Below are 26,125 nucleotides of genomic sequence, written 5' to 3'. Positions count from 1 at the left end.
TATTTTTCAGGTTTTTCTTTACAGATCAAAACAGCCCCTTAAAAGTCTTTTTATGGTGCCATTGCTCAACATGGCCCTGAAGATGGTAACTTGGGAAAATTATATATATATATATATATATATCTATATATATATATATATTCCAGATTTTTATCCGACCCTGGTCTACGTTTCAACTGTTCCACATCCCATACCTCCTCCCCTATCTCCATGAGGATGTCCCCATCTCCCACCCCCATCCCACCTGACCTCTAAACTCTCTGGGGCCTACAGTCTCTTGAGGGTTAGATGCATCATCTTTGATTGAACACAGACCCAGCAATCCTCTGCTGTATATGTGTTGGCGGCCTCACATCAGCTGGTGTATGCTCCCTTTTTGGTGGTCCTGTATTTGAGATATCTTGGGGGTCCAGATTAATTGAGACTGCTGGTCTTCCTACAGGGTCGCCCTCCTCAGCTTCTCTCAGCCTTTTCCTAATTCAACCACAGGGGTCAGCAGCTTCTGTCCATTGGTTGGGTACAAATATCTGCAACTGACTCTTTCATCTGCTTGTTGGGTCTTCCGAAGTGTGGTCATGCTAGGTGCCTTTTTGTGAGCACTCCATAGCCTCAGTATTAGTGTCAGGCCTTGGGACATTCCTTTGAACTGGATGGATCCCATTTTGGGCCTGTTGCTGCACCTTCTTTTCCTCAAGGTCCTCTCCATTTCCATCCCTGTAGTTTTTTCAGACATGAACAATTATGGGTCACAGTTTTGACTGTGGGAAGGCAACTCCCTCCCTCATTTGATGCCCTGTCTTCCTCCTGGAGGTGGGCTCTGTAAGTTCCCTCTCCCTACTGTCAGGCATTTCATCTAAGATCCTTCCCTTTGAATCCTGAAAGTCTCTCACCTCCCAGGTCTCTGGTGCATTCTGGAGGGTCCCCCTAACCTCCTACCTCCCGAGGTTGCCTGTTTCCATTCTTTCTACTGGTCCTTGGAGCGTCAGTCCTTTTCCCTCACCCAATACCAGAACAGGCTTCCTTTTCCTCCCCTCAATCCCCTGTCCACTTTCCCTCCCAGGTCCCTCCCTCTTTTCCCACTTGTGATTGTGATTGCTTTCTTCTTTCTCCCAAGTGGGACTGAGGCATCCTCACTTGGGCCCTTTAGCTTGTTAATCTTTTTGAGTTATGCAGACTGTATCTTGGGTATTCTGTACTTTTTTTTTTTTGGCTAATATTCACTTATAAGTGAGTACATATTATGCATGTCCTTTTGGGTCTAAGTTACTTCACTCAGGATGATATTTTCTAGTTCCATTCATTTGCTTGCAAAACTCAGGATGTCATTATTCCTTTTTTTTTTTTTTTTGAAATTTTTTTTATTAGATACTTTATTTACACTTCAGATGCCATTCCCTTTCCCCATTCCTCCCCCCTTAGAAAACCCCTACCCCATGTCTCCTTTTTGCATTTATACATATTTTAAAAAATGTTAATCATAGGCTTTATAAGTTTGGTATTGTTCAATCAGAGGTGTAACCCACTACCCAACCTAGATATAACAACTATCTTTGACTGGTGGAGATACATGAGCATCTGCCTCCCTGTCTCCCCCCTCTTTCTCTCTTTCATCACCTAGCTTCTCCTCTCCTTCTTCTCCTCCTCTTCTTACTCCTTCTTTTCCTCTCAGTACTCCTCCCACCTTAGTTCCTCCTACATATCACCCTTCCTGTTATTAGTAATTGAGTAGTATTCCATTGTGTAAATGAACCATATTTTCTGTATCCATTCTTCTGTCCTGGGATATCTGGCTTGTTTTTAGCTTCTGGCTATCACAAATAAGGCCACTATAAATATAGTGGAAGATGTGTCCCTGTGACATGGTGGGGCATCTTTTGGGTATATTCCCAAGAGCGGTATTGCTGAGTACTCAGGTATATCTACTTCCAATTTTCTGAGGAACCTCCAGATTGATTTCCAGAGTGGTTGTACCAGTTTGTTTTAATAAGATAAAAATGGAAGACTTTTAAAATTGTTTTTTCAACATGCAAATAGTTTTATTAATTCTATTTGTACAGCTGTTAAGTTATATTAGATGGTTTAATTTATCTCTATCAGGTCAGTTAAAATGTAGGTGTCAGTGCGTACAGATGTGACTTCAACCTGACAGACTGATTTCTCACAATCAGGAAGCTGAAAGAAATAAGAGTCAACTTGACTTTGTCCTACATCAGAAGATGGAGATGTTTAAAGAAGAGAAGAGTAAAACAAAATTGGACCAGTCTCACAGTAAATCAAAGGTTAAGGGTGAAGATTCAAAAGATTACTTATCAAAGAAGAGTGACACACAGTCAGGTGAACAAAGGAAGGATCAGGTGAGGGAGAAACTGACCAAAGCAGTCAGTGTATGATTCACATAAATTTTTTTCATATCTTTCTTACTTTATTTGCGTAAATTACTTTTATTTATTTGGAGTTTTAATTTTTACCCTTTAGTTGTCTAGATTCATTATCATTTTAAATACCAACTATACATTAACAATTTTGGGTGATGATTTAAGTATATTTTTGAGAACAGAAAGAAAATAAGGTTTTAAAAACTAAAGATATTCTGCTTAAAATGGATACAATTCAATATAATTTTAGAGAATTCAATAAATTTTAGAGAAGAATCCTAAAGAATATTTTATTTTGTTCCTGTAGCACTGTGGATTCAGAAGCTTTACTCTTCCCTAACCCAAAAATGCTTTCTTAAATGTTATTCCAGCTTTGTTGGGTCTGATCCTTTCCCAGGATCTGAGCCTCTTCTTCGATTAGCTCCCAGGTCTTTGTGCATACTCATGATAATATTCTCATTGTATACTAAAGTGTACCTTCCACTGTAGTCACACAGGTAGTCTGTAAGTCAGTAGAAAGTACAATGTATTTTATCGTGTTCAGGCTCTTCCTAGTTTGTTCCTTGTATTTGTTTCCTCCCTATTTTCTAAAATTTTTCTAGTTAGAAAAACAGATGAGGAATGAAATGTACCATTTCAGTTAATTATTGTTAGCTGTATAATAAATTCCCCCAAAACTTCATGGCCCAGACAGCATACATGATTATCTCAGATTTGTGGAATAAGATCCAGGTGTACACGCTCCTGAAAGTTCTAACAGTGCAAGGAAAATGTCATCGAAGGTTGTGCATAAAACACTTTCTTCACAACTTTACAAAAGCTGGAAAAATGGCAATGTAGAGGCAAAGTCAGAGAGATCAGAGACATGCTTGATCTTGGAAGTGACATGTCCTCAATCTTGCAATATCCTTTGCATTGGAAAAGCTCCATTTTCTAATGAATTGTTGGTTATGGAAAAATTACTGGCATGAATACCAGGCAGATAGCATCAGTTAAGAGGCTACATGCTGAAAGCAGAGTGAGATTGTGAAAACTCAAAACTGAGTACTAAATTTAGCAGTTTAGCTCACAATACTCAACAGGAGGAGTCATAAAAGATTAAGATTTTAGGTAAAGCAATAATGTGTAAGTCTGTAATTTTGTAGAAAACAAATGATGAGTTGCTAAGACAGGAGAATTATTCTCCTTTATTAAGCCATAGTTTAAAAGTAGTTTGTGTATATGGTAAACAAAGTTACTCTTGTTTCTGTTAATGTCACTCTCTTGTTATTCTAGTACTCTTGGCTGGCTGTGACACTGTTACTGTCCAGGTTAAATTTTGTGTCTGATCCGGGACATCAGTTCGTGAATCTTGATTTCACATAGATAACTTGTTATCATCTGTGTCAGGAGATGAAAATATAAAACCAAACAGCAATAAAGAAAAAATATGGCATCTCTGCTGCTGAATGCTAGCTTCTGTTATATAAGAACTCTATTGTGTGATCTCATCAGTATGATAGAAAAAAAGAGTTGCTGGTTTGCAATATTGTTTGAATTAAGTAAGGGGCCAGGATTGCTGTTATTTCCTCCAGGAACTGAGCACAATTATCTGTCAATCCTCAATTAATAGAATGTAATAACACTTTAAAGAATGAGTGAGTATAAAATCACATAATGTTCACCAACTGCTTATGCAAGGTGTTAGCACTATGTAACACTGTACTGCATGGTTTTGCTGGTGCTTTTTAGCTCAGCCATAGTTCTCTGGATGGCTATATAAAAATCCATTGTGATATATTAGTGCACTGCTATTCCTGCAACAAACACAAAATGTGAACTGGCTCTACCATACCAGTTCATCACTGAGAGTAGACCAGAGTTTATATTGGAGAGAGTTATTTGCTGTCATTCATGTGTCCAGGCATATAGAATCTTCACCATTGAACAGGTGGCTTCAATGTCAGCACTCAGGCTGACCTGAGGAACTTTGCATTTGCCACATTTAACTTTAAGGAAGATTAGAAATGCAGACTAGCAAAGTATCTAAAACAGAAAGGAAACCCTTTTGGTGAACTACCAAAAGTCTTGATGCACGTGGGTAAAGAAAGTTCATATGAAAGAGGCAAAGCTAGGTGATGTTCAGGCCTGGAGTGACCTCAGTGTCAACATCTATGTTACAGAAAAATACCTGTTAGTGATCAAAGGAATTCATTTATTAATAAAATCATACATGTTAGGCACAGGTTTCAGTTTGATCAGATACCTCAATAAATTTTCCAGTATTCATTTTTTAAAAAGATTTATTTATTTATATTATGTATGTGAGTACACTGTCACTCTCTTCAGACACACCAGAAGAGGGAATTGGATCTTATTACAGATGGTTGTGAGCCACGATGTGGTTGCTGGGAATTGAACTCAGGACCTCTGGAAGAGCAGTCAGTGCTCTTAACCACTGGGCCATCTCTCCAGCTTCTCCAGTATTCATTTTTAATATACATTTAAAATATATTTTTGAAAGCACTCTTATGTAAGTGTATTAGTATAATAAACTATAGTAAGTATATTTACTATAATACATTTATAAATACATTTAAAATAATTTTATCTACTAAAATTATATTTTAAAAAACTCTATAGACTTTTAATTAAGAAATACAGTTTCAGTGCCAGCTCTTCTTTAATCTCGTCCTATACCAAAATATAATTTCTGAGCTTTTGTAACATACTTATTTGGCTCTCATGTTAAGAAAACTATTTAGATGCCTGGCATGGTGATGCATGTCTTTAATCCCATCACTTGAGAGGACAAGGCAGATAGATCTCTATGAATTCAGACCAGTTTAGTCTACATAGTAAGCTCTAAGATCGCTAAGGCTTCATACTGAGAATCCATCTTAACAACGATTAGATGGGGTAGGGCAGGAAAATAATCTTGAATATTTTTTATGTGTCTCATTTTAAACATTGCCTATATATTTGTTATATGTAATTTAATTTTATCTTGTTACAGCTCTCATCTGATAAAAGTAAAAGGTCAGTTAAAAGGTAAAACAATATTTTTTTGTTCTGTGTGTTCATAGGTCTATTAGTTATATATCTAAGTCTAAACGTATAAAACTGAAACTTTGTTTATATCATCATTTGTTCTTGTGCTATTGCTTTGGACAACCAAGGTTAAATACAAAATGTTTGAAAGTTTAGATGTCATAAATTGGAAATTGGGGGGAATTAGAAACTCAAATTTTAAAATAGCTTTAGATTAAGAATTACATTTAAAGTATGATTAGATTTCTAAAGTGATAACTGACTCTTATTTTTAATTTAGTTATCAAAATATAGGACATAGATCTATAAACATTTAACTAAGATTCTGTCTTTTTTTTGTCCCAGCCATTCATATCTTAGTGCATATGGGAACATAAAACTAGTTGAGTTGCTTGATTCACCCAAATATTATCATTTTCCCTCTTGAGTTTCTGTGATAATCATACTCTGATTATTACCAAACCTGCTCAGTTAGGGGACTGTTCCTGAGGCAGGATTTTTAAGGGGTAGTAAATTCTTTTAAAGGAGTTGGGGTACTATATTAATGAGTCAAAATAAGTTGTCAGTGGTTTTTTTCCCTTAATCATGCAAAGCCTCACAGACAAAAAATTTACTTTGATTACCTTGAAGAAAATAGAAGAGAATGCCTAGCTGTGTATGCTTCTGTGTCTTATCACCACTTTAGATTTTTTAGATCACAGGCTCAGGCCAATTAGCAAGTATTTGGCCTTGTTTTTAATATATATATTTTTTTCTAAGTTTATATATGTATATATATTAAAAGTGTATGATTTTCTATTGCAAAAATCATTAGACATTACTTACCCATTTTTCCTTGCTATCTTTCTCTGGGAAGGGCTTCTAATTTATTCTTTTAAATTTAAAAATGTGTGGTCAGCATTATAACATTGTAAGGTCAAAAGAAAAAATATTAATAATTAAAATTTTCATGGAATTCTACCCAGCTTAAAAACTGTGTGGAAAGAGAAATGAAGCAGGGTGCTGTCATACTCATGCTTAGATTGTGGTGAGTGCACCATAGTTCTATGGTTTCTAAGAAACATGATAGATGGTAGGCTTTTGAAATGCTGCACTGTTTATATTTATCACCTAAAAAAGTCTTGGTAATATTTAATATTGTTTTAATATTGAGCCTTGAGTTGCTGCTAATGAACCCAGTGACTACCTTGGTAAAACACATCTTGAAAAACAGAGACATGGACTTTAAAAACTATCATAGAGCAGCTCTCTAGTCTCAGTGAAGGCATTGGTAAAGCAGTCTCAGACTGGGCATAATTCTTCATGCCTTTAATCCCAGTTCTCAGAGGGGAGATGCCAGAGGGACTCTGTGTACTCAACGTCAGGCTGATCAATGTAGAGAGTCCCAAGCCATCCAGGGCTACAGAGTGGGATCCTGTCTCAACTAAATAAATTTACTTTAAAAAAGCAAAACTTACTCACCTGCTTGTATGACTTTAAATAATTTCTCAGGAGATGTTACACTCATTCACTTTTATCAGTGAATCAGATTTGAGACTCATAATGGAGACGAGTGAATGAAGCAAGCAATCACTGGGGCTGATAGGGAGCATATTATCAGTGAAGAACCCATTGTACAGTTCACAAAAGATTACTGTAATTAATTTCCATTCAGTTTGTTTTTGATGTAGAAACTCTCTATGTCATGCAAATACTGTGCTGGGGTGCAAGGTATGTAAGGGGGTAACAAATATTGTCCTTCTTGCATGACAGTAGAATAAGGTAAATGATATACATGTGAAAGAAGCTGAGTGTGATGTGGCACATCAGAGAGGATGAAGCATGTTTGGCTAGACTGAGAATTACATGGTATTTAGTTTCAGAGGAAATGGAGTTGGCCTTTCCTGGCAATATTATAAAAGATGTTTCCATATGGATAGATCTTGAGGCCTTCATGAACTTGTTTAGAATCTGCATAAAGTCCACAAGGGAAAGTCCAGAAGGTCATTTTGTTGGATCTAAACAAAAGGCAACTTAGAGAAATGAGACATGAAATTGATAGTTTTTGCTTAGTACACTTTGTAGAATTGCCCATTAACAGCTATATTTTAAATATTGCTAAATGTGTTTAAAATACAAAATTTTAAGCACACAGCACACAGTATTATTCACTAACCATCATTTCACATTACTCCTAAAATCCCAATAGAATTTGTGAAGTACTTTGGAAGATCCTAGACCTTCTAAGGGTGGGTGGGAACAGAAGATCCCACCTCAGCAGATATATGGCATTGCTAGCAATAAAGAACATTTTTCTGCTTCTGAATGTTTAGCACTTTATTTTTGCATAGAGAATGATTTAGTAGCAAATATTTAATCAAACAATAGGTTTTAATAGTTTATCGTCCCACATATATACATTGTTAGTTTTTCTGAAATGTTTTACACTGAAATTTACATGTTTAAGACAAAATGTAAACTATTTCTGAGTATTTCACTTTTTTCTTTTTATTGGATATTTTATTTATATTCCAGATGTTATCCCCTTTCCACATTCCATGCCTCCAGAAAAACCCTATTCCATCTCACCTTCTCCTTTTTCTATGAGGATATGTCCCCACCTACCAACCAACTCTCACCTCCACACAAAGTGCCTCCCCCCACACACACCCCACTTCACTGCATTTGAATTCCCCCACACAGGGACATCCAGCCTACACAGGACCAAGGATCTCCTTTCCTACCTATGTGAGACAAGGCCATCCTCTACTTCATATACAGCTGGAGCCAAGGGTCCCTCCCTATTTGTTCCCAGGCTGGTGGTTTGGACCTTGGAAGCTCAGGTTGGATGAATTATTCTAAATATCTGTTAAATTCATTTGGTTCATAACTTCTGTTAATTTTACACTGTCTCTGTTTAGTTTCTGTTTCCATGATCTGTCCATTGCTTAGAGTGGAGTGTTGAAATCCCACACTATTATTATGTGAGGTGCAATGTGGGCTTTGAGCTTTAGGAAAGTCTCTTTTATGAATGTGGGTGCCCTTGCATTTGGGGCATAGATGTTCAGAATTGAGAGTTCATCTTGGTAGATTTTTTTTTTGACAAGTGTGAAGTGTCCTTTTTTTTTTTTTTTTTAATCTTTTTTGATTACTTTTGGTTGAAAGTCGATTTTATTCAATATTAGAATGGCTACTCCAGCTTGTTTCTTGGAACGATTTGCTTGGAAAATTGTTTTCCATTCTTTTACTCTGAGGTAGTGTCTGTCTTTGTCACTGAGGTGTGCTTCCTGTATGCAGCAAAATGCTGGATTCTGTTCCATATTCAGTCTGTTAGTCTATCTCTTTTTATTGGGGAATTGAGTCCATTGGTGTTAAGAGATATTAAGGAAAAAATGATTGTGGCTTCCTGTTATTTTTGTTATTAGAGGTGGAATTATGTTTGTGTGGCTATCTTCTTTTGGGTTTGTTGGAAGATTACTTTCTTGATTTTTCTAGGTTGTAGTTTCCCTCCTTAAGTTGGAGTTTTCTATCTATTATCCTTTGAAGGGCTAGATTTGTGGGAAGATATTGTATAAATTTGCTTTTGCCATGGAATATCTTGGTCTCTCCATCTACAGTGATTGAGAGTTTTGCTGGGTATAGTAGTCTGGGCTGGCATTTTTATTCTCTTAGGGTCTGTATGACATCAGTCCAGGATCTTCTGACTTTTATAGTCTCTGGTGAGAAGTCTGGTGTAATTTTTGTAGGTCTGACTTTATATGTTACTTTACCTTTTCTCTTACTGATTTCTTCTTTTTTGTGCACTTGATGGTTTGATTATTATGTGGCTGGAGGAATTTCTTTTCTGTCTAGTTTATTTGGAGTTCTGTAGGCTTCTTGTATGTTCATGGGCATCTCTTTCTTTAGGTTAGAAAAGTTTTTCTGTATAATTTTGTTGAAGATATTTACTGGCCCTTTAAATTGGGAATTTTCACTCTCATCTATACCTATTATCCTTAGGTTTGGTCTTCTCATTGTGTCCTGGATTTCCTGGATGTTTTGGGTTTGCAGATTTTTTGTTTTGCATTTTCTTTGAGTGTTGTGTCAATGTTTTCTATGGTAACTTCTGTACATGAGATTCTCTCTTGTATTTCTTGTATTCTGTTGGTGATACTTGCATCTTTGACCCCTGATCTCTTTTTTCAGTTTTCTATCTCCAGGGTAGTCTCCCTTTGAGATTTCTTTATTGTTTCCTCTTACATTTTTAGATCCTGAATGGTTTTATTCAATTCGTTCAACTGTCTGATTGGGTTTTACTAATTTTTTAAGGGATTTTTGTGTTTCTAGTTAGGGCTTCTACCTGTTTACCTGTGTTCTCCTGTATTTTTCTTAATGGAAATTATTTATGTCCTTCTTAAAGTCCTCTGTCATTATCATGAGATGTGATTTTTAAATCTGAATCCTGCTTCTCTGGTGTGATGAGGTGTCTAGGACTTACTATGGTGGGAGAACTGGGCTCTGATAATGCCAGGTAACCTTGTTTTCTGTTGCTTATGTACTTGTGCTTGCCTTTTGCCATCTGGTTATCTCTCCTGCTACCTGTACTCACTGTCTCTCACTGGACCCTGTCTTTCTAGTTATCTTGCTTATGTCAGAACTCTTCAGAGTCTAGCTGTCTCTGTGATAGTGTGATCCTGAGATCCTTGGTGGAAGAGCTTCTGGGACTCAGGCTGCCTCTGGGATCCTGAAATCCTGCTGCTCTGAGTACAATGGTTCCTGTAGGATCGTTCATGATATGGTATCTTCACAGGAGTAGCCAAAAGACAGTATTTACTTTTAAAGAATTACACATCCTTTATGCTTTTATACCATTTTAATTACATGCATATATTAATATCAGTTCTAGGTTGAGGGTCTAGCAATACAATAGATGCAAATAGTCAAGGAACAAGCAAGACAAGTAGTCAAAGAAAAAGCAAGGCATTAAATCCAATTACGTGAACATTCCTGTGATAACTATTCCTAAAGGTTTATCAAGGTGACCAAAGTATCTCAGCTTACTTCCCTGTCCTAGCGCATGGTCATTTTCATATCTGAAGCCTATTTCCTTGTTCTAGCCTAAAATTTAGAATCCTGTCTGAAATTATTTCTTTGTTCAAGCCTAATATTTACATTTGTGCCTGAAATTACTTCTTTGTTCTAGCCTAAGATTTAGATTCCTACCTGATATGACTTCTTTGTTCTAGCCTAATGTCCTATTCCTGCCTGAAGCCTACTTCTTGTCCTTGGCCAATGTCATATTTTTGCCAAGCAGCCCATTTTCTTGTCCTTGGCCCATGTCAGATTCTTGCCAAGAAGCCCCAAAGGCTCCACACCTCTTCTCTTTTTTTATTTCATTAACAAAACTGAGCCTGTCTTAGGTCATTCTGACAAGAATGCCTTCCTTACCTGTCATGGAATATGCATTATCAAAAGCAATGCACTTATGTCTTAGGTTGGATTAAGCATAAAGGAGGAGGGGGGATGGGATAGGGAGTTCTAGAGAGGGGAAATGGGGAAAGGGGATGGCATCCATATTGTAAATAAATAAAATATCCAATAAAAATTTTAAAAAGAGTTAAACATCCAACCTTCATCATTATGAATCTTTTCATAGAAACTTCTGCTCCAAAAAACTACATAGACTTATTATAAATCACAAAATGCCAAAAAAAAGAAAAAAAAAGAAAACATTTCCATGCTGGGTTTTCTCCATAAATTATTAGATGCTAAGTTTACTTTATTAATTTATCACTCACTCAACACTTATTTTTTGTTACTCTCAAATGCTTAATTTTTTCAAGTTATGAAATTCATGCTCAGCATGTCAGATAAAGTCCCTTTTTTTATACCCACATTTGAAGAGGAGAGGGGTTTAAAAACAAAATATATAAAACATGTGATAACTCTATAATAGAATAGAAAGTGAAAATAATAAAAATTCTTATCTGTATTATTCTCATCACTATTACCACAAGAAGAAACCTAAGGGAAGAGGAACCCAGCAGAGCCCACTTTGTCATAGTGACTCCAGTCAGTCCTCATGTCTCAAAGGCTCCACATCATCCCTAACCAGACACTAGTTGGGGACCAACTGTCACATAGGAGGATAATTTAGATCTAATTATGAAATAAGCTGTTAAAATGTATTTCTCCCAATTTTATCAGGATTTACTTCTGTAAGTGAAAGCTTATGATAACTTTATGAATGCCAGCAGATATTTCCTGGTTTACTAAGTCCACTGTTGCCCTTTACCTTGCTCTTATCTATTATTAGTGACATGCATAAGGTAGGTATTTTAGAGAAAACCTAATTATAAGAATCAACAGAGGTAAAAACATTCTCAAGGATGAGATTATTCTATGGAGAAATGCTCAAAAACTGGGTGAACACATAATGGATTCACCATTCAAAGTGTTCCAGAAAGGAACCCCTTTTCACATAACTTTTTAGTAAATGATAGGGGAATTGAAAGATAATAGTGAATATTTAAATCAACCACATACAGGAGAGAGCCTCTGGTCATGGAAGTGGCCTTTTTATGAAAAGGCAAATGAAGATGGAGCAGTGTACACATGATTTCCACTGACCACTCCTGGGAAACCATCTCTTCCCAGTCATAAGGGAAAGTAAGAGAGTCACCCATGTCACCCAGAGATGAAGAGCCTCCTCTGTTCCCATTGCACTAGTCTTATTACCATAAGTCTCTCCATTGCTTCTGGCTATGATCTGGTCTTGAACAGGCTGGTTTCTACAGTATTGACCAATAGAATAGAAGATATCAATCAGCAGGGTCCCCAAAAGGGTTAAGTGAGAGTGGCCATTCAATATCATGAGAAGTACAAAGTCAACTCTCGTATCTTTGGCTAGCCACAGAGAGCTACTTTGGGTGTCTGCTCCCAATATCTGGAATAAAAACATATTTGTTACTTCCCTTAGCATGCTCTCTGGCTATTTTTTGGAGTCAGACATGTGCACACCTGACAAACACACCTGCTAATGCTCCATAGAGATAAGCTAGGTACTCCATTTCCTGGAGTGATTAATTTAGGAGAGACTCCCATGAATGTTCTTTTGCAAGTATGATGCCTATGTTTTAAATCAAGATATGTTGTGCTCGCTTGGTAGTAAGGACAGAGTAAGAGGAAAATTTAAACTCTGTTTTCCTATTGAAGTGACTCCCCTTACACCCAGATCCTAGTTGCTTTGAAGTTCAACCACAGTGAAGGGTCTTTGCATCATATAACAGTCTGTAACTTGGGAATTGGAAATCAACTTGTGAATACATCATTTCTGACTTTTTGTATTAAGTCTTCAGCTTCAATATTTTCAGGAAACCTTTCTATTTATGTGAACATTTTATTACACCTCAGTTTATTCTGTCCCATATCTCTCTGGCTGTTTGATTTTTGCTTCTGCTTTGGCCAAGTAATGTGATCTTTCTGGAGCTTTTGAGACTATCTATAACACAATCACTGAGATATGCACCACAGTGGAACAATGACAATTTGTCTGGGATAATGCTTCACATGGGTCATTTTCCATCTTGGGAGTGGTATAAAACTTCTATTTTCAAAAGCAGTAATAGCTAGATGTGTCATGTACCACAGCTCCATATAGTAAGTTTCATTGAGAACCTTGTGCAATGTAGTAGCAGAACACATGAAATATACTAGGCTCTCATATAGCTGCACAGTGTGTTTTTATACTATGAGCAGCTGATGGGACAATAGAAAGTACTAGAGTGGGAGGACACTGTCCACATAGAAATTTATAAATTTATTTAAAAAATAGGTAAATCCTGCTAAGAGAGATAGAGATTTGTTGGGAAAGGGGCATTAGGAAGGCACTTACAGTTCAATATGATAGGCATTCATAGAAGACTTTGTCTTGACCAAGCTATCAAATAGGGAAAACAGGCCATGGGAGAGGAATCCTGTTCATAATTTCTGTCAAAGGATAATTTTTCTATTAAAATAGTTTGGGTTATTTAATGTTAGATAGTTTTACATAATTTCCTTATAGTTTAAATTCTATTTTTAATGTTGCCAACAATTTTGAAGCTAAGTGCATAGACAATATTATCCCTGTGTGGATTATTACAAATAGGAGTTTGTTAGTGGACTGCCATCCGTATTTTTATACATTAATTATTTCAAGTATTTTAAACTTTGGCTCTTACAATCTTCTACTAATGTAGACTAGTAAACTTTTTGAGCATCTCTTTAATAGAAGGGCTTACAATATGTTATTCTGAGGGATATTGACAAATATTTAAGCTATTAAAAATTATAGTAGGTCTAGGGAACCATTTCAGTTGATAAAGTGCCTGTCTGACAAATAGGAATACCTGAATTTGGTTCCTAGAATCATGTATAAAGAAATGAAGAGTGGTGGTGTACACTTATAATCTTAGCACTGGAGAGGCAAAACATACTGGTTCCTGGAGATCTCTGACCAGCTATCCTAGCCTAATTTTTGAGCTTTTGACCCCTAAAGACCCTGTTTCAAAGGAGGTAGGTATTGTTCCTGAATTATGATATTCATGCTTGTCCTCTGGCCTTCAAGCACACACACACACACATACACACACACACACACACACACACACACACACACACATATATATATATATATATATATATATATATATATATATATATATATATTATAGTGTGTGTGTGTATGCATTCCTATACACACATTTGTGTAAAACACAGTGTTTATGATAGCTCTTGAGTTTTACATTTACAGTTTTGCAATTTTCCATACATTTTATTTTCAGATTATCTTGGATTATAATGTATTATACACGTTGAAGCTTAGATTTTTTATATATGATTGTATTCCACATCTTATATTATAATAGATAATACCAAGCTCAATTATCTATACTTGCATTTATAACTAAAAATGATCAGCATATACAATTCTGCCTCAGAGAACAGCCATTTGGGGAGGTGGAATGTGGGGAGTTTGACTGTTCTTACCCCATACTGCCACTGAGGTGGGTGTGGGCTGTAAGAAAGCACTGGGACACCACTCCAGGAGTGTGGAACTGCAGTTTGAGCCCTGACTCAGGGGTCTCCAGGCCTTCAACAAGGCCAAAGCTGTGGGATTCTCAGACTTTTGGACATCCAGGAGTCGCAGAAGAGATGAGAACAGAGTGGAGGACAAAGGGTTGCATCTAGCCGGGGCAGGGGGAAAAGGGGAGCTCCAGCTGGTCCCATGGTGATTGTTTGTTGGGAACTGACTCCTAGCAGAAAGTGTCTATCATCTTTGCAGCCATCTCAGATCATATACCCTGACAAAAGACTTGTTTTCAACAGCCTACAACAGCTGAGCACACTCTGATAAACATCTTGTTTATCCCACATATCTTGTTTTGTTGTTAGTGCCCCTAGCTGCAAGGCACACATGGTAAAGTGTCTTCAGCTGTGTTCCCATGATTGTCCTTATAAATGCCCAGGATTTCTTTTCAGTAAAGGAGACTAGAGACTTGATCACACACCCTGTCTTGTCTCCATTCTTTGCATCCCTTGCCCCCCCATCCCTACTCTCTCTCTTGCTAGACCCTGACTGGCAGACTGGAGCAGTAGCTCGGGCCAGGACACAGTGGCCCCCAAACTGGGCAGTGTGGGCTGCAACAAAGTGGCCCCCAAGCATGGGCCAGTGTGGTCCGCAACATAGTGGCCCCCAAGCAAGGGGCAGTGTGGACCTCAACAATTGTTATCCTTGGTTTGACAGCAGCAGGCTTGGTGGCAGTTGTGGCTGGGAGCACAGAGAGGCCTTCTATGGGAGATTACTCTGTGGCTCTATAGGTGAAGGCCTTTTCCATGGCTCCCCATAGGGGATCTCAATGAAAAGAGACAGTCCATTGTTTTAAAGCATTCATTGTCAGGGTGGGCCTGAGATTAAATACATTTTACAGGGAGGAATGTCTGGGAAGGTAAGCTTATTGACTATGCTCTCTGGACCTCTAGGTTCCTCATTAGCATGGAGACCTCTGTCTTGAGCTTACGTGACCATAGGTCATGTCCCTTTTATGTGAGAAGCATGGCACGTGTTCCAAGTCAGGAGTAGGGCAGGGAGCTAGGAGTCACCTAAGCCTCAGATGTGTGCCCACCGAGTCTCTGGATCTTGACCTGCTCTACCTTACCAAACTTCCTGGCATAGTTTTATGTCCCACATATAATAATGCTTGTGAGAGTTTTTTTCCCCTAAAGAAGAGAGTTGTGGCTAGAGTATGTTTTGAAACTATGGAAATAGAGTTAAGCAAAGTTATCCTAAAAAGGATATTGGGAAAAAGAAAGTAAGGCAGTTTTCTCTTTTGCCTAGATGGCTCTTGTAGTAAGAACTTTTGTTGATGGTGTGTCTATAATGACAATCATACACATCTGGTAACTCAGTGTGAAGATGTTATAATGGGAGGACTTGGACGATTAATACATGTGTCAGCCAGAAAGTGCTTTGTCCTTAACAGCATTATATAAGCTGTAGAGAATGCTCTCCTAGGCTGTATAAACATTGTTACAGCATGTACCTCAGTTTATACTGCTGCACTGTTTCATGTATTGAAGACCCCCTCTCTGGGGAGACCCTCACTCAAGTCTCAGGAAGTCATGGCCACCCAAAAACTCACAAGACACCGAATCTGGATGCAAACAGCAGAGGCTTTATTCAGGAGAGTTAGCCGACTAACAGTCAATTTGTTTGCTCACGCAGGAGCTGAATTGACAAAGACTGGCTGGCTGAGGGTTTTTTTTAAAAGGGGAAAACCACAAGCCAGGGGAGTGAGGAGGGAGTGAGGGGTTGCTAAGGAAATATAACATAAAAATAACAGAGAATTCCAGAGGAACCCAACATAAGTGAGTCAGGGTCATGTGGAAAACACTCTGTATAACTCATTCTTCTCAAAAATATGGTCTTGCCATGTCACTGTGGCCTTGCCCTGTCATTGTGGCCTTGCCCTGTCACTTGCTCAACTATTTCTCAGTTGCTCCGGACACAGCCCTGCCCTATCATCATGGTTACTAGTTTCTCAGCACCACCTAGATGACTTACATTCCTCTCCTCCCTTTGTGGTTAGCCGGTTCCTGAAACTGGCCAGTCTACATTTTTAGCTTGCTTCAGAGAAAATTTTTCATGCCCTTTAAAGTGAGGCCTAAAGAAAAGCCTATATACATTTTATAAAATGATTTTTATAATTTTTCACTCTACAGTATCAGTATGGTGATGGCTAGAAAGAGACTTAACCTGGGGTACATGGTGAATGATACAAATTGATAAGACATAAACTACACAGAGATGGGGCAAATGCACATCACTCTCATCATATTTTTATTGTTATTGTCTTTATGAGTTTACACTACTTCCTACAATCTTTTTACCTCCTTCATGGATCACTGAAAGGCTTTGAAAACATTCCTATCTCCACATCTCAGATGTGATGTCAGCTGGAATCTACCACTGACTGCATCATTTAGCATTTTTTTTCTCTCTTGACCTTCCCAGCACACATTCCTGAGTTTTATCCAGTGGTCATTTATGAGTACAGGAGATGAGAAATAAATAATGCCAGAGTGTGTGCGACGCGCTACCTCGCCGATAAGGAGAACGCCACACTCAGGATTCTTCTGACAGCATTTATTGAACAGCTCTTCAAGATGGAGAAAAGGGGAAGGACGCCGAGCTCAGAAAGCCCGCTGCTTAAATAGAGCTTTGGGAGACGTGCAGATCCCTCATTGGCTCAAATCTTTCATCCAATTGTCATACTCGGTTTTCGCGCCATGCGCAGGCGCATTCTCAAGTAAAGCTTCCCTGAAGAACCAGGAAGCAGAAGCCGGCGCCATCTTGTAATGGCGAATGTGGCTCCTCACAAGTGTGAGAGAATGCTTATAAATGAGCTTCACAGCAGAATGTGTATGTTATACAAGATGATTCACTTGCTTAAATCAAGTGATATGTCCAAATCAAACCCTTGCATCAAAAGCTTTAGGAATATCATATTCTCTTCTGACAGCTCTATGCAAACATTAATAGTAAAAAGGGTGGTCTATACTACAACAGCAAGGGAATTATAAGTAAACATCAGTTCACAGTGTGCACCTGAACCATTCTTATGCCTCAACAACATGATGACAATAGTTCTGTGGTGCGCGCCTTTAAAATCACCTCTAGAAGAATAAATATCTTATAGTCATTTTAAATACTAGAAAAACCTAGTAAGTCATGTTTGAGAGTAAAATTTTATTCTTGTAAATTTGGAAACCACTCATTCTCTGTAATATTAGAGCCTGCTTTATAATTTCACTACAGAAATCTGTCTTACTCACTTTACTGAATTATTTTAGAGACTTTATAACAAGCATTATGTAATTACTTCAACCAAAGTATTGTCTGATTAAGGTAAACCATCAGAACTTGGTTAAGACGGCTTAAAGACAAATGATTAGTGATGTCCCCTAATAAGAAGGAATGTTTTATTGTTTTTTTGTTTTTTTTTTAGAAAATGTAGATACTTATATTATTTACATTACTAGCTGATACTGAATATTGGTAGATGCATAAACTAGGAGTATGCAGGCAGAAAGTGCTCTGTGACCACTCTGGTTCTGGAAACTGAAGAGTCAATCTCATGACTTGTGGTGGGGAAAAAAAAGCTGATTCCTTGCCTTGAAAGAAAATCTTACTTTAAAAAACAGCTAAGTCTGGACTTGGAGTTGGCTTAGTTAAAAATAATTTAATGTTAAAATTTTTCTGAAGAATTTTTATTTCCCTCTGAAATTAAACTGCAATGATATTTTTCAAGTAATTATGACTAAACAATATCCTCCAGACTATGCTACATTCAGCTTTAACTAGCCAAGGCTGCTTGTTCTATGCCCTGTTATCATGAATGAATAATGCAATATTTTAAATGTACTTTTTTTGTTTTCATTTTAAATCTCTCAGGATGCATTACCATCTTTGATTTGTATGACATCAATTTTGCATCTGAATTACCTTTGATTAGTTGATGCATTATATTCAAAATTGCTTGCCTAATATCTTTGTCAATAATGATTCTTCAGTTACAAGTTCAATGTTCTCCACCTAATCTAACACTAGACATTTTGTAATTCTAAAGATTGCACAAGAAACAATTTGCTGATATAGATCCTTTAGCTCTAGAGGATTTCCCAATGATGTTAATAGAAGAGCAACGAGAATCAATCTCATCCCAGCCAAATGAAGAGGTAAAGGCGTGCTACAGTTTATTGAAAATCACTTCTTTTAGGTTACTAGATTTCTTTTAGTGCTTTGAATAGTTCCTGAATAAAGCCGTATCAATATTTCCTTATTGAGGGAATAACAGGTGTATTTTTAATACAATCAGTTTATATTTACAATGCTGGAAATAATATTTGAGGAATCTAAAAATTTTAACATATAAAAACATCTAATAGGTATTGACAGAATGTTGCTTGATTTAATGATGAATTAAAATGTATAATTCATGGGATGAGGGGACATTTTAGTTTTTATTAAAAATTAAACAATTTTTATAGTGTAAAAAGGTTTGACTATGAAACCATAATCACTTTGAGTGATTTTCTATACACTTAAAGCCTGAAAAACTATAAAAACTACTTTACTTAGAAAAGTATTTTGTTATGACATTTTTAGGGCCAAAAATTCCATGAAAAAGAAAGGCTAAACAGTCTAGGTGCATGTGACATATCTCCACAATGAGTTTTTTAACATGGATGTTACTAAAGTAGGCTTATAGAAAGAATTCTGTAAGCCTTTAGGCTTTGTCTAAGGAATTAATTAGCAGGCTAAAATGGAATTTTAATCAGGAACTGTAATGTTGGTTTGATTGCCTGCCCATTTCAGTATGCTTAGTGTCCCCAAATGTAGCTCAGATCTTCGTATTGTTCACAGTCTTTTATTTAATGAGTTCATAGAGAAATAAAAACTCAAATGTTTAGGTAATGAAAATGCAGATTAGGGTGAACAGCTTCCTGACAAAAGAATAAATTAAATAGAGTTTTGATGTACATTATTTGTAATTATTTACTATAATTTTTGTCATTAAGGATGAAGCATCAGAACAAACAGAAGCAGGAAACATTGAAGGTAAAAAAAGATTTTCTCTAATGTAACACAAAATATGAAGCTTTGTGTCTCCCTGTGAATAAGAACCTTGTTAAATACAAGCATCACTTAGTCCCAAGTAATACATATGCTCACTGGCGTTATGTCAGAATTAATTTGATGTATTCTCACTACATTATCCAGACTCCATTTCAACTAAAACTTCTACACAATGACAGCTTTGCCTGAACTAAGAATAGATTTAGCATCATAAGCTTTTAGTCCATCAGAAACCCATCTGGGTATATCAAAAGAGATAATGATTTCTGGTATTGAATAATTGGTATTCTGCTAGGTTCTTTGAGGATTTGTTGATTCACAGTATGTATAAAACTATTCTTTATGCATATCTGTCTTTAATATCCCACTTATATTATATTGTCTGGCCTAAACTTTCCAAAGAAAGTGAAATTGTTATGATTTAAGGTGTAGCAGCATACTGCTGTGCTTCTTACTCTGCATATCCCCTGTGCTTCTTACCTCTGCATGTCCCCTGTGGCAGTGGGGTACTCAGACACAGTCAGGACTCTCATGTTGGTTATGATTTTAAACAAGAGTTGACTTGAACTTACTTAATTCAACTCAATGACATTAAGTACACTCAGTGTTGTGTGGCCATCATGATATTTATCTCCATGGCCTTTCATGGCTACAAAGCGATGGCTCTCATTTCCCTCTCCTTCCCATTTCTGGTAATCTGGTCTCCTTTCTGTGCTGTCAGTTATATAGTATCTGTCCTTCAATATATGAAGCTTCCTTTTTTTCCCACACACTTGATGGTTATTGTACGATTTCTGGAGCAATATCTACCAGATCCTTAGTCTTTTATCTAATTATGTTATCTTTCTATTAAAACTGTATGACATGATTGATTTGCCTACATTTTCTCCCATTTTGGGTATTGTTCCAGTTTTTGGATAATGTTCTTAAGTTCACAAAAGATTTCAATTTTGTGAAGCTCAGTTTTTATGTATTTCTTTTGTTTCTTACACTTTTGTTGTTTTCACTGACATTTCTTCACTAAATCTAAAGTTATAAATATTTAGACTCATGTTTTCTTTCTTGAGATTTGATTTTTAGTATTTTTTGGTGTGGTGTGTGTGTGTGTACATGTATGTATATATATGAATACTTGTGTGGGAGTTCCTGTGGATTCTGGAAGACGGACAAATCTCCTGATGCCCAGGTTACAAGCAGTTGTTTGCAGTACTTTGTCACTGTTGGGAACCAAGTTCTGCTCCTCTGCAAGAACATATATGATATGAGGTCCAACTCTTTTGTATGTGGAAATGAATTTGACCCAGGACCAATTTTAAATAAAAACATTTTAATTCTGTTGAGAGGAGTAAAGCTCAATAGCAACATACTTAACTAAGGATCTTAGTGATATTTTTGGGGATTATGCATCAGGAGGAATAGAAGTAACATGTTAACAAGGGGAAAAAAGCAACCAGAATGATGTACAGCTGCCCATTTTCTCCTCCTCTTCCTTTGTTCCTTCTTCCATCTTCCAGGTGTGTTTTAAGTTACTAATATGAGACATCTGTTTTTTGTTTTATTTTATTTTGTATTTTTTGTTATGTTTTGTTTTTTATGTAGGTGCTTGCTCCTATGAATTTGCCTCTTAGATCTGCCTTCATTGTTACCCATAGGTTTAGGTTGTTGTAATTTCATTGTCATTCTATTCTCATTTTTTTCTATTTTCATGTTGATTTCTGTCTTGATGCCATTTTCATTCAGTAAATGAATTCTTCAGTTTGTACACTTTTTGCCATTTCTGTTGTTGTTTACATTTAGTTTTAATACATGATGTTAAGACAGGATACAGGGTGTTATTTCAATTTTCTCATATGTTGAGGCCCACACTCTGCCTCAACACTTTGCCTCAAGGCTTTGGGGCTAAGTGCTCTGGTCAAGAGAGAGAGTGCAGGAGACACAAAGAATGGAGACAAGACAGAGTGTGATTCAGTCTCTTCTATTTTTTCAAGTCTCCCTTTTATTCAGTCTCTTCTATTTTCTCAAGTCTCTCTTATTGAAGGGAATTCTGAGGTATTTATATACACAAGCAGGAGAACACAGGTGAAAACATTTTACCACGTGCACCATACAGCTGAGGTCATTAAACAGCAAAACAAGCTATGTGGGATAAACAATATATTTATCAGAGTGTGCTTCAGCTGTTATAGGCTTTTGACAACCAAGTCTTTCATCAGGGTATATGGTTCCAGATGGCTGCAAAGGTGATCTAGCCACTTTCTACTAAAGTCAGCTCCCAACACTCATATCCATTGAGCCTTGCTTTGTGTCTGGGTATGTGATCAATTTTGGAGAAAGTTTAATGAGCTGCTTAAAAAGTTATATATCTTTTTGTAGATGTCTGTTCAGTCTAATTGATTTATGACACTATTTAACCACAACATTTCTTTGTTTAGTTTTTTTTTCCTGGATATTCTGTCTATTGGTGAGAGTGAGAATTGAAGTTACCTACAAACACTGTGTTAGGCATACTGTGTGATTTTAGTTGTAGGGTTTCTTTTATGAAATTCTGTTCCCTTGTGTTTGGTGAGTAAATGTAGACATTGGAACATCCTTTTGGTGGATTTTTCCTTTGATGAATATGTAATGTCCCTTCCTATCTCTTTTGATTAGTTTTGTTTGGAAGGTTTTGCTTAATATTAAAATGGCTACAACCACTTGCTTCTTAGCAATTGAAATTTCTATATTTAATTGAAATATAAAATATTTCAATTAGAAATTGGTAATTTCTATATTTAATGGTGGAATGTGTTTCTTAAATGCAGCAGAAATATGGATCCTGCTTTCTAACTCAGTCTGTTACTTTGTGCCTTTTCATTGGGAAACTTAGACTATTACTATTGATAATTACTATTGAGCAGTATTTATTAATTCATATTATTTTGTTGGAGTGGTGTGGGTCTTTCCCACCTTTTGATTTACTACTTACTATTATTATTCCTTGTTTTATTTCCCTGGGTGTAGTTCTCCTTATCTTGACAGCGAAGCTTTCCTTTCTCTGTCATTTGTAGAATTGAATTGGTGAACAGAAATTGTTTAAATTTATTTTTATCATGGAATGTTTTGTGTTTGATGCTGCATCTGTGCTTTCTCAGACCTTGTAATACATCTGTCTGGATTTTTCTGGCTTTCAGAATCTCCTTTGAAAACCTGGGTGTTATTCCCTTCATTTAAATATGGCCTGTTTGTTTTTTGTCCTATTGAAGCTTTTAGTATCATTTCTTTGTTGTGCATATTTAGTATTTTTATTATTATGTGTTGTGGAGACTTTCTTTTCTGGCTCTGTCTATTTGGTATTTTGTATACTTCCTGTTCCATGATAAGTATGACTTTCATTAGATTGAAGGCATTTTCTTCTATGATTTTGTCTAAAATATTTTAAATTCTTTTTTTTTCTGTTTCTTTATATTTTTTTCTTTATTGTCCCTCTCACCTTACTTCATTCTGCATGTAGGGGTGTAATTTCCAATATCTAGTTCCTGTATAAATTTCTATTGTTTATTTTATTTTCTTATATTAACAAATAAGAAAAAAATATTTGTCAATATATTGCCATGTTTAATTAAAATTATTATTTTTAAGAATTTTATAATAAGTACTATATTAACATAATTTTCACTCCTCCCTCTCTCTGAAGACCTCCTATGTTACTCCCTCTCCCCAAACTTATAACCACTTCCTCTTTAAACAAATATATGAGTACATACCTATATGTACACATACAGACACACACACACCATGTACAATTCATAAACACACACACAAGCAAAACACACAAACAAAGAAACAAACAAAACTGGTTCTTCTTTTCTCAGGAGCCATTAATTGCCTGTAGCTCTTTACCTAGAGGTGTGAAGTCTTGTGTAGTTTCCACATTGGCATGTCAACTGTTGTGGATATTTTGTTACTCTTGTTTATGCAACTGTCTTGTTGAGATTTCATATATGTAGCATCCTTGTCATGTTTAGAAGCCAATATTTCTCATCTGGCTACAAATGGTCAAAGTATGGTCATGTCAGACTTATCATCTGGGTTGTTGACATTTAAAAGTTAGAAAAATTGTTGCTGCCATCTTCTTTTACCTTTGAAATCTAGATACTCATAATAGATAGAATTCTCTGTTTAGTATACTGAATGATTGTTTTTATGTAGGTCCTTTGGAGATAGCAAGTGAAAGTCCAAATGAAGATGATGATTTGCTGCCAGAAGATGAGGCACCTACAATGGAACAAATCACAGACAGCGGGAGACACAAATGTGAGCATAGTCATGGAGAATTTTGACTAAATTATTATAAGCTAAACACAACTCCAAGACACTTTCCCTTGGATCATGATTACTTATAAAGGATGTACTTTATAGCTTTATTCTAATAACTTTGAAATTTGATTCTTCAAAAGTTTTAAATACATGAATAGATAGATAGATGATAAATAGACAGATAAATAGTATTCTGATTACTATTCTCTCCCCTCTGCTCTATTGTCTTCCTTTCATCCCTAGCATACCCACCCTTATCTCTACCCTTCCCTGTATTCATGACTTAGAACTTTTTCTCATATATATTTTTTTCATATCTATCTATCTCTATCTCTATCTCTATCTCTATCTCTATATCTATCTATCTATCTATCTATCTATCTATCTATCTATCTAAAGAACTAAAATGCAAGCTCTGGTACCTTTCGGCTTCTACTTGAATGGTCAGTGACCACTCTGCAGTTTGTTCTTCACACACATTTCCCACTTCATCTCTACTGTCTTTTTGTTGCATAGTTTATGAATTTAGCTTTGTACTCCTCTACCTGTAGTGGTGCACAAGTGAGATGGATTTTACCTAGCAAAAGTTTCATCATAAATCTATTTCTCTTTAGCAATTTATATCGATGTAAACCCACCTGATACCATGAGCTTAATTTCAAGAACTCAATCTGAAATGGATAATCTTGAGGCCACCAAATATGAGGATGTGCTTTGTAAGTAATTATGAAAATACTATAAAGCTGTTTTCAACTGAATTCAGAATAGTTCTTTCCCTCCCTTTGTAGTTACATGAATAACTATGTTAGCTTTTTATTTTGTAATGTAATTCATTCTTATTTTTTATTGATGATTTACCTGTGATTACTATATTCAGTTTTAATTTTTCTACTAACCCTGATGTACAGAATCTTACTTTAGTCCTAATAAAAGACACTGTCATATCACTTCTGTGGTTATGCATTTGTTAGAATTTGCCCCAACATAAGGGAATGCTAGGGCGGTGAGGAAGGAGTGAGTGGATAGTTGGAGGAGCTCCCTCATGGAAGCAGGGGGAGGGAGGATGATATAGGGGTTGCAGAGGGAAAACCAGAAAGGGGAACAGCATTTGAAATGTATATAAATAAAATAACCAATAAAAAGAAGAAAAAAAGAATTAAAAATTATCATTTTTTCTGTTCATGAAGTTCTACATTTTTTTACTCTGATGTATTTATGATACCTCATTTTCCTTCTCAGCAATATAATCTTTCTTCACATTTATGGCTTTTCCACATACCTTTTATGATGAATGTGATAATGAGATTTTTTCAAAGACAATTAGTTCTACTCTAATTAGTAATTTTAATCACATTTAATTAGTTATTTCTTATTTGAAAATTTAAGTATAGTATGTTTTTTATGTCTTGACTTTTTATCTAGTTTTATTACTGTCTTTTAATGCTACATAGTTTTATAACATCATATATTTTCACAGGGATATAATGACAAATTTTTCAAACTTTTAATTTTTGATAATCTTGTCTTAATACTCTAAGAAAACTGGAGAATATATTAGTGACCTGAGTATTTGAAAAGTAACATAATGTTCATAGTTCAGGTAGATCATTTTCTTTATTAGTTTATTGTACTGAGTATGGAATTCCTTATGCCTGAAAAAATGAAACAAAATTACATTGAATAATGTATGTTATGAATTTAGTATTTATTTAAGAGAAATGGCTTCAATTCTGTGCTTTCTAAGCCTTTTTCCTGTAGCCCCAAGTATGGGGAAGAGTAGATTAAAAAAATATTGTGTCAGATGCCAAGAGCTACTAGAAAAAATTATAGTGACTATAATTGTATTATTTGTTATGAGCAGGTTGCTTCATGAGCATGCATCCCCTTGATCTTTTAGAAATTCCTACTAAACTGTGCTGATTAATTTACTTTGTCTTCATTGCCTTAGAGTTTTTGTTAGTTTTGACATTAACTGTAAGATGGATATTCTTGTACTTTTATTTGTTTACATATTTCTTCTTATAGTCCTCTTCAGTTTAGAATACTTCTTATACTGTTGGTATTATCATATAAGTATCCCCATATTTTGAGAAAATTCATCTTTTTCTTTTTCTGATATTAATGGAACTATGTTATATTTATTCTTTTTGGAACTGTGTTATATTTATCCCTTTTGGAGAAGATTACTGAACCTAAGGGCTCAAATGTGATAGGCAGACTACTGCTAATCTATTTCCAGCCTGATTTGTTCATCAGTACATTCATAATGTGTCATTTTTTACATGTT

The 26,125-nt window shown here is 36.0% G+C and overlaps 1 protein-coding gene across 4 annotated transcripts in view; it reads left to right on the top strand.

Annotated features, from left to right (window-relative positions):
* Nucleotides 1-26,125, top strand: part of Ccdc7 (coiled-coil domain containing 7) — a 297,148-nt gene that overhangs the window by 64,106 nt on the left and 206,917 nt on the right. For 3 of the 4 annotated variants that reach the window (XM_076916072.1, XM_076916071.1, XM_076916073.1), the window contains 6 exons: nucleotides 2,169-2,354; nucleotides 5,371-5,405; nucleotides 18,533-18,641; nucleotides 19,485-19,524; nucleotides 23,731-23,835; nucleotides 24,453-24,554. In XM_076916072.1, the coding sequence (XP_076772187.1) occupies nucleotides 2,169-2,354; nucleotides 5,371-5,405; nucleotides 18,533-18,641; nucleotides 19,485-19,524; nucleotides 23,731-23,835; nucleotides 24,453-24,554 (577 nt within the window). Of the gene's footprint in view, nucleotides 1-2,168; nucleotides 2,355-5,370; nucleotides 5,406-18,513; nucleotides 18,642-19,484; nucleotides 19,525-23,730; nucleotides 23,836-24,452; nucleotides 24,555-26,125 lie in introns of all 4 variants that reach the window. The other variant, XM_076916074.1, reaches the window with a different exon arrangement.

Source organism: Arvicanthis niloticus, chromosome 18 (assembly GCF_011762505.2).
Source record: "Arvicanthis niloticus isolate mArvNil1 chromosome 18, mArvNil1.pat.X, whole genome shotgun sequence".
Classification (NCBI taxonomy): domain Eukaryota; kingdom Metazoa; phylum Chordata; class Mammalia; order Rodentia; family Muridae; genus Arvicanthis; species Arvicanthis niloticus.
Note: the sequence above shows the minus strand (reverse complement) of the source record. Positions and strands in the feature narration are given on the sequence as shown.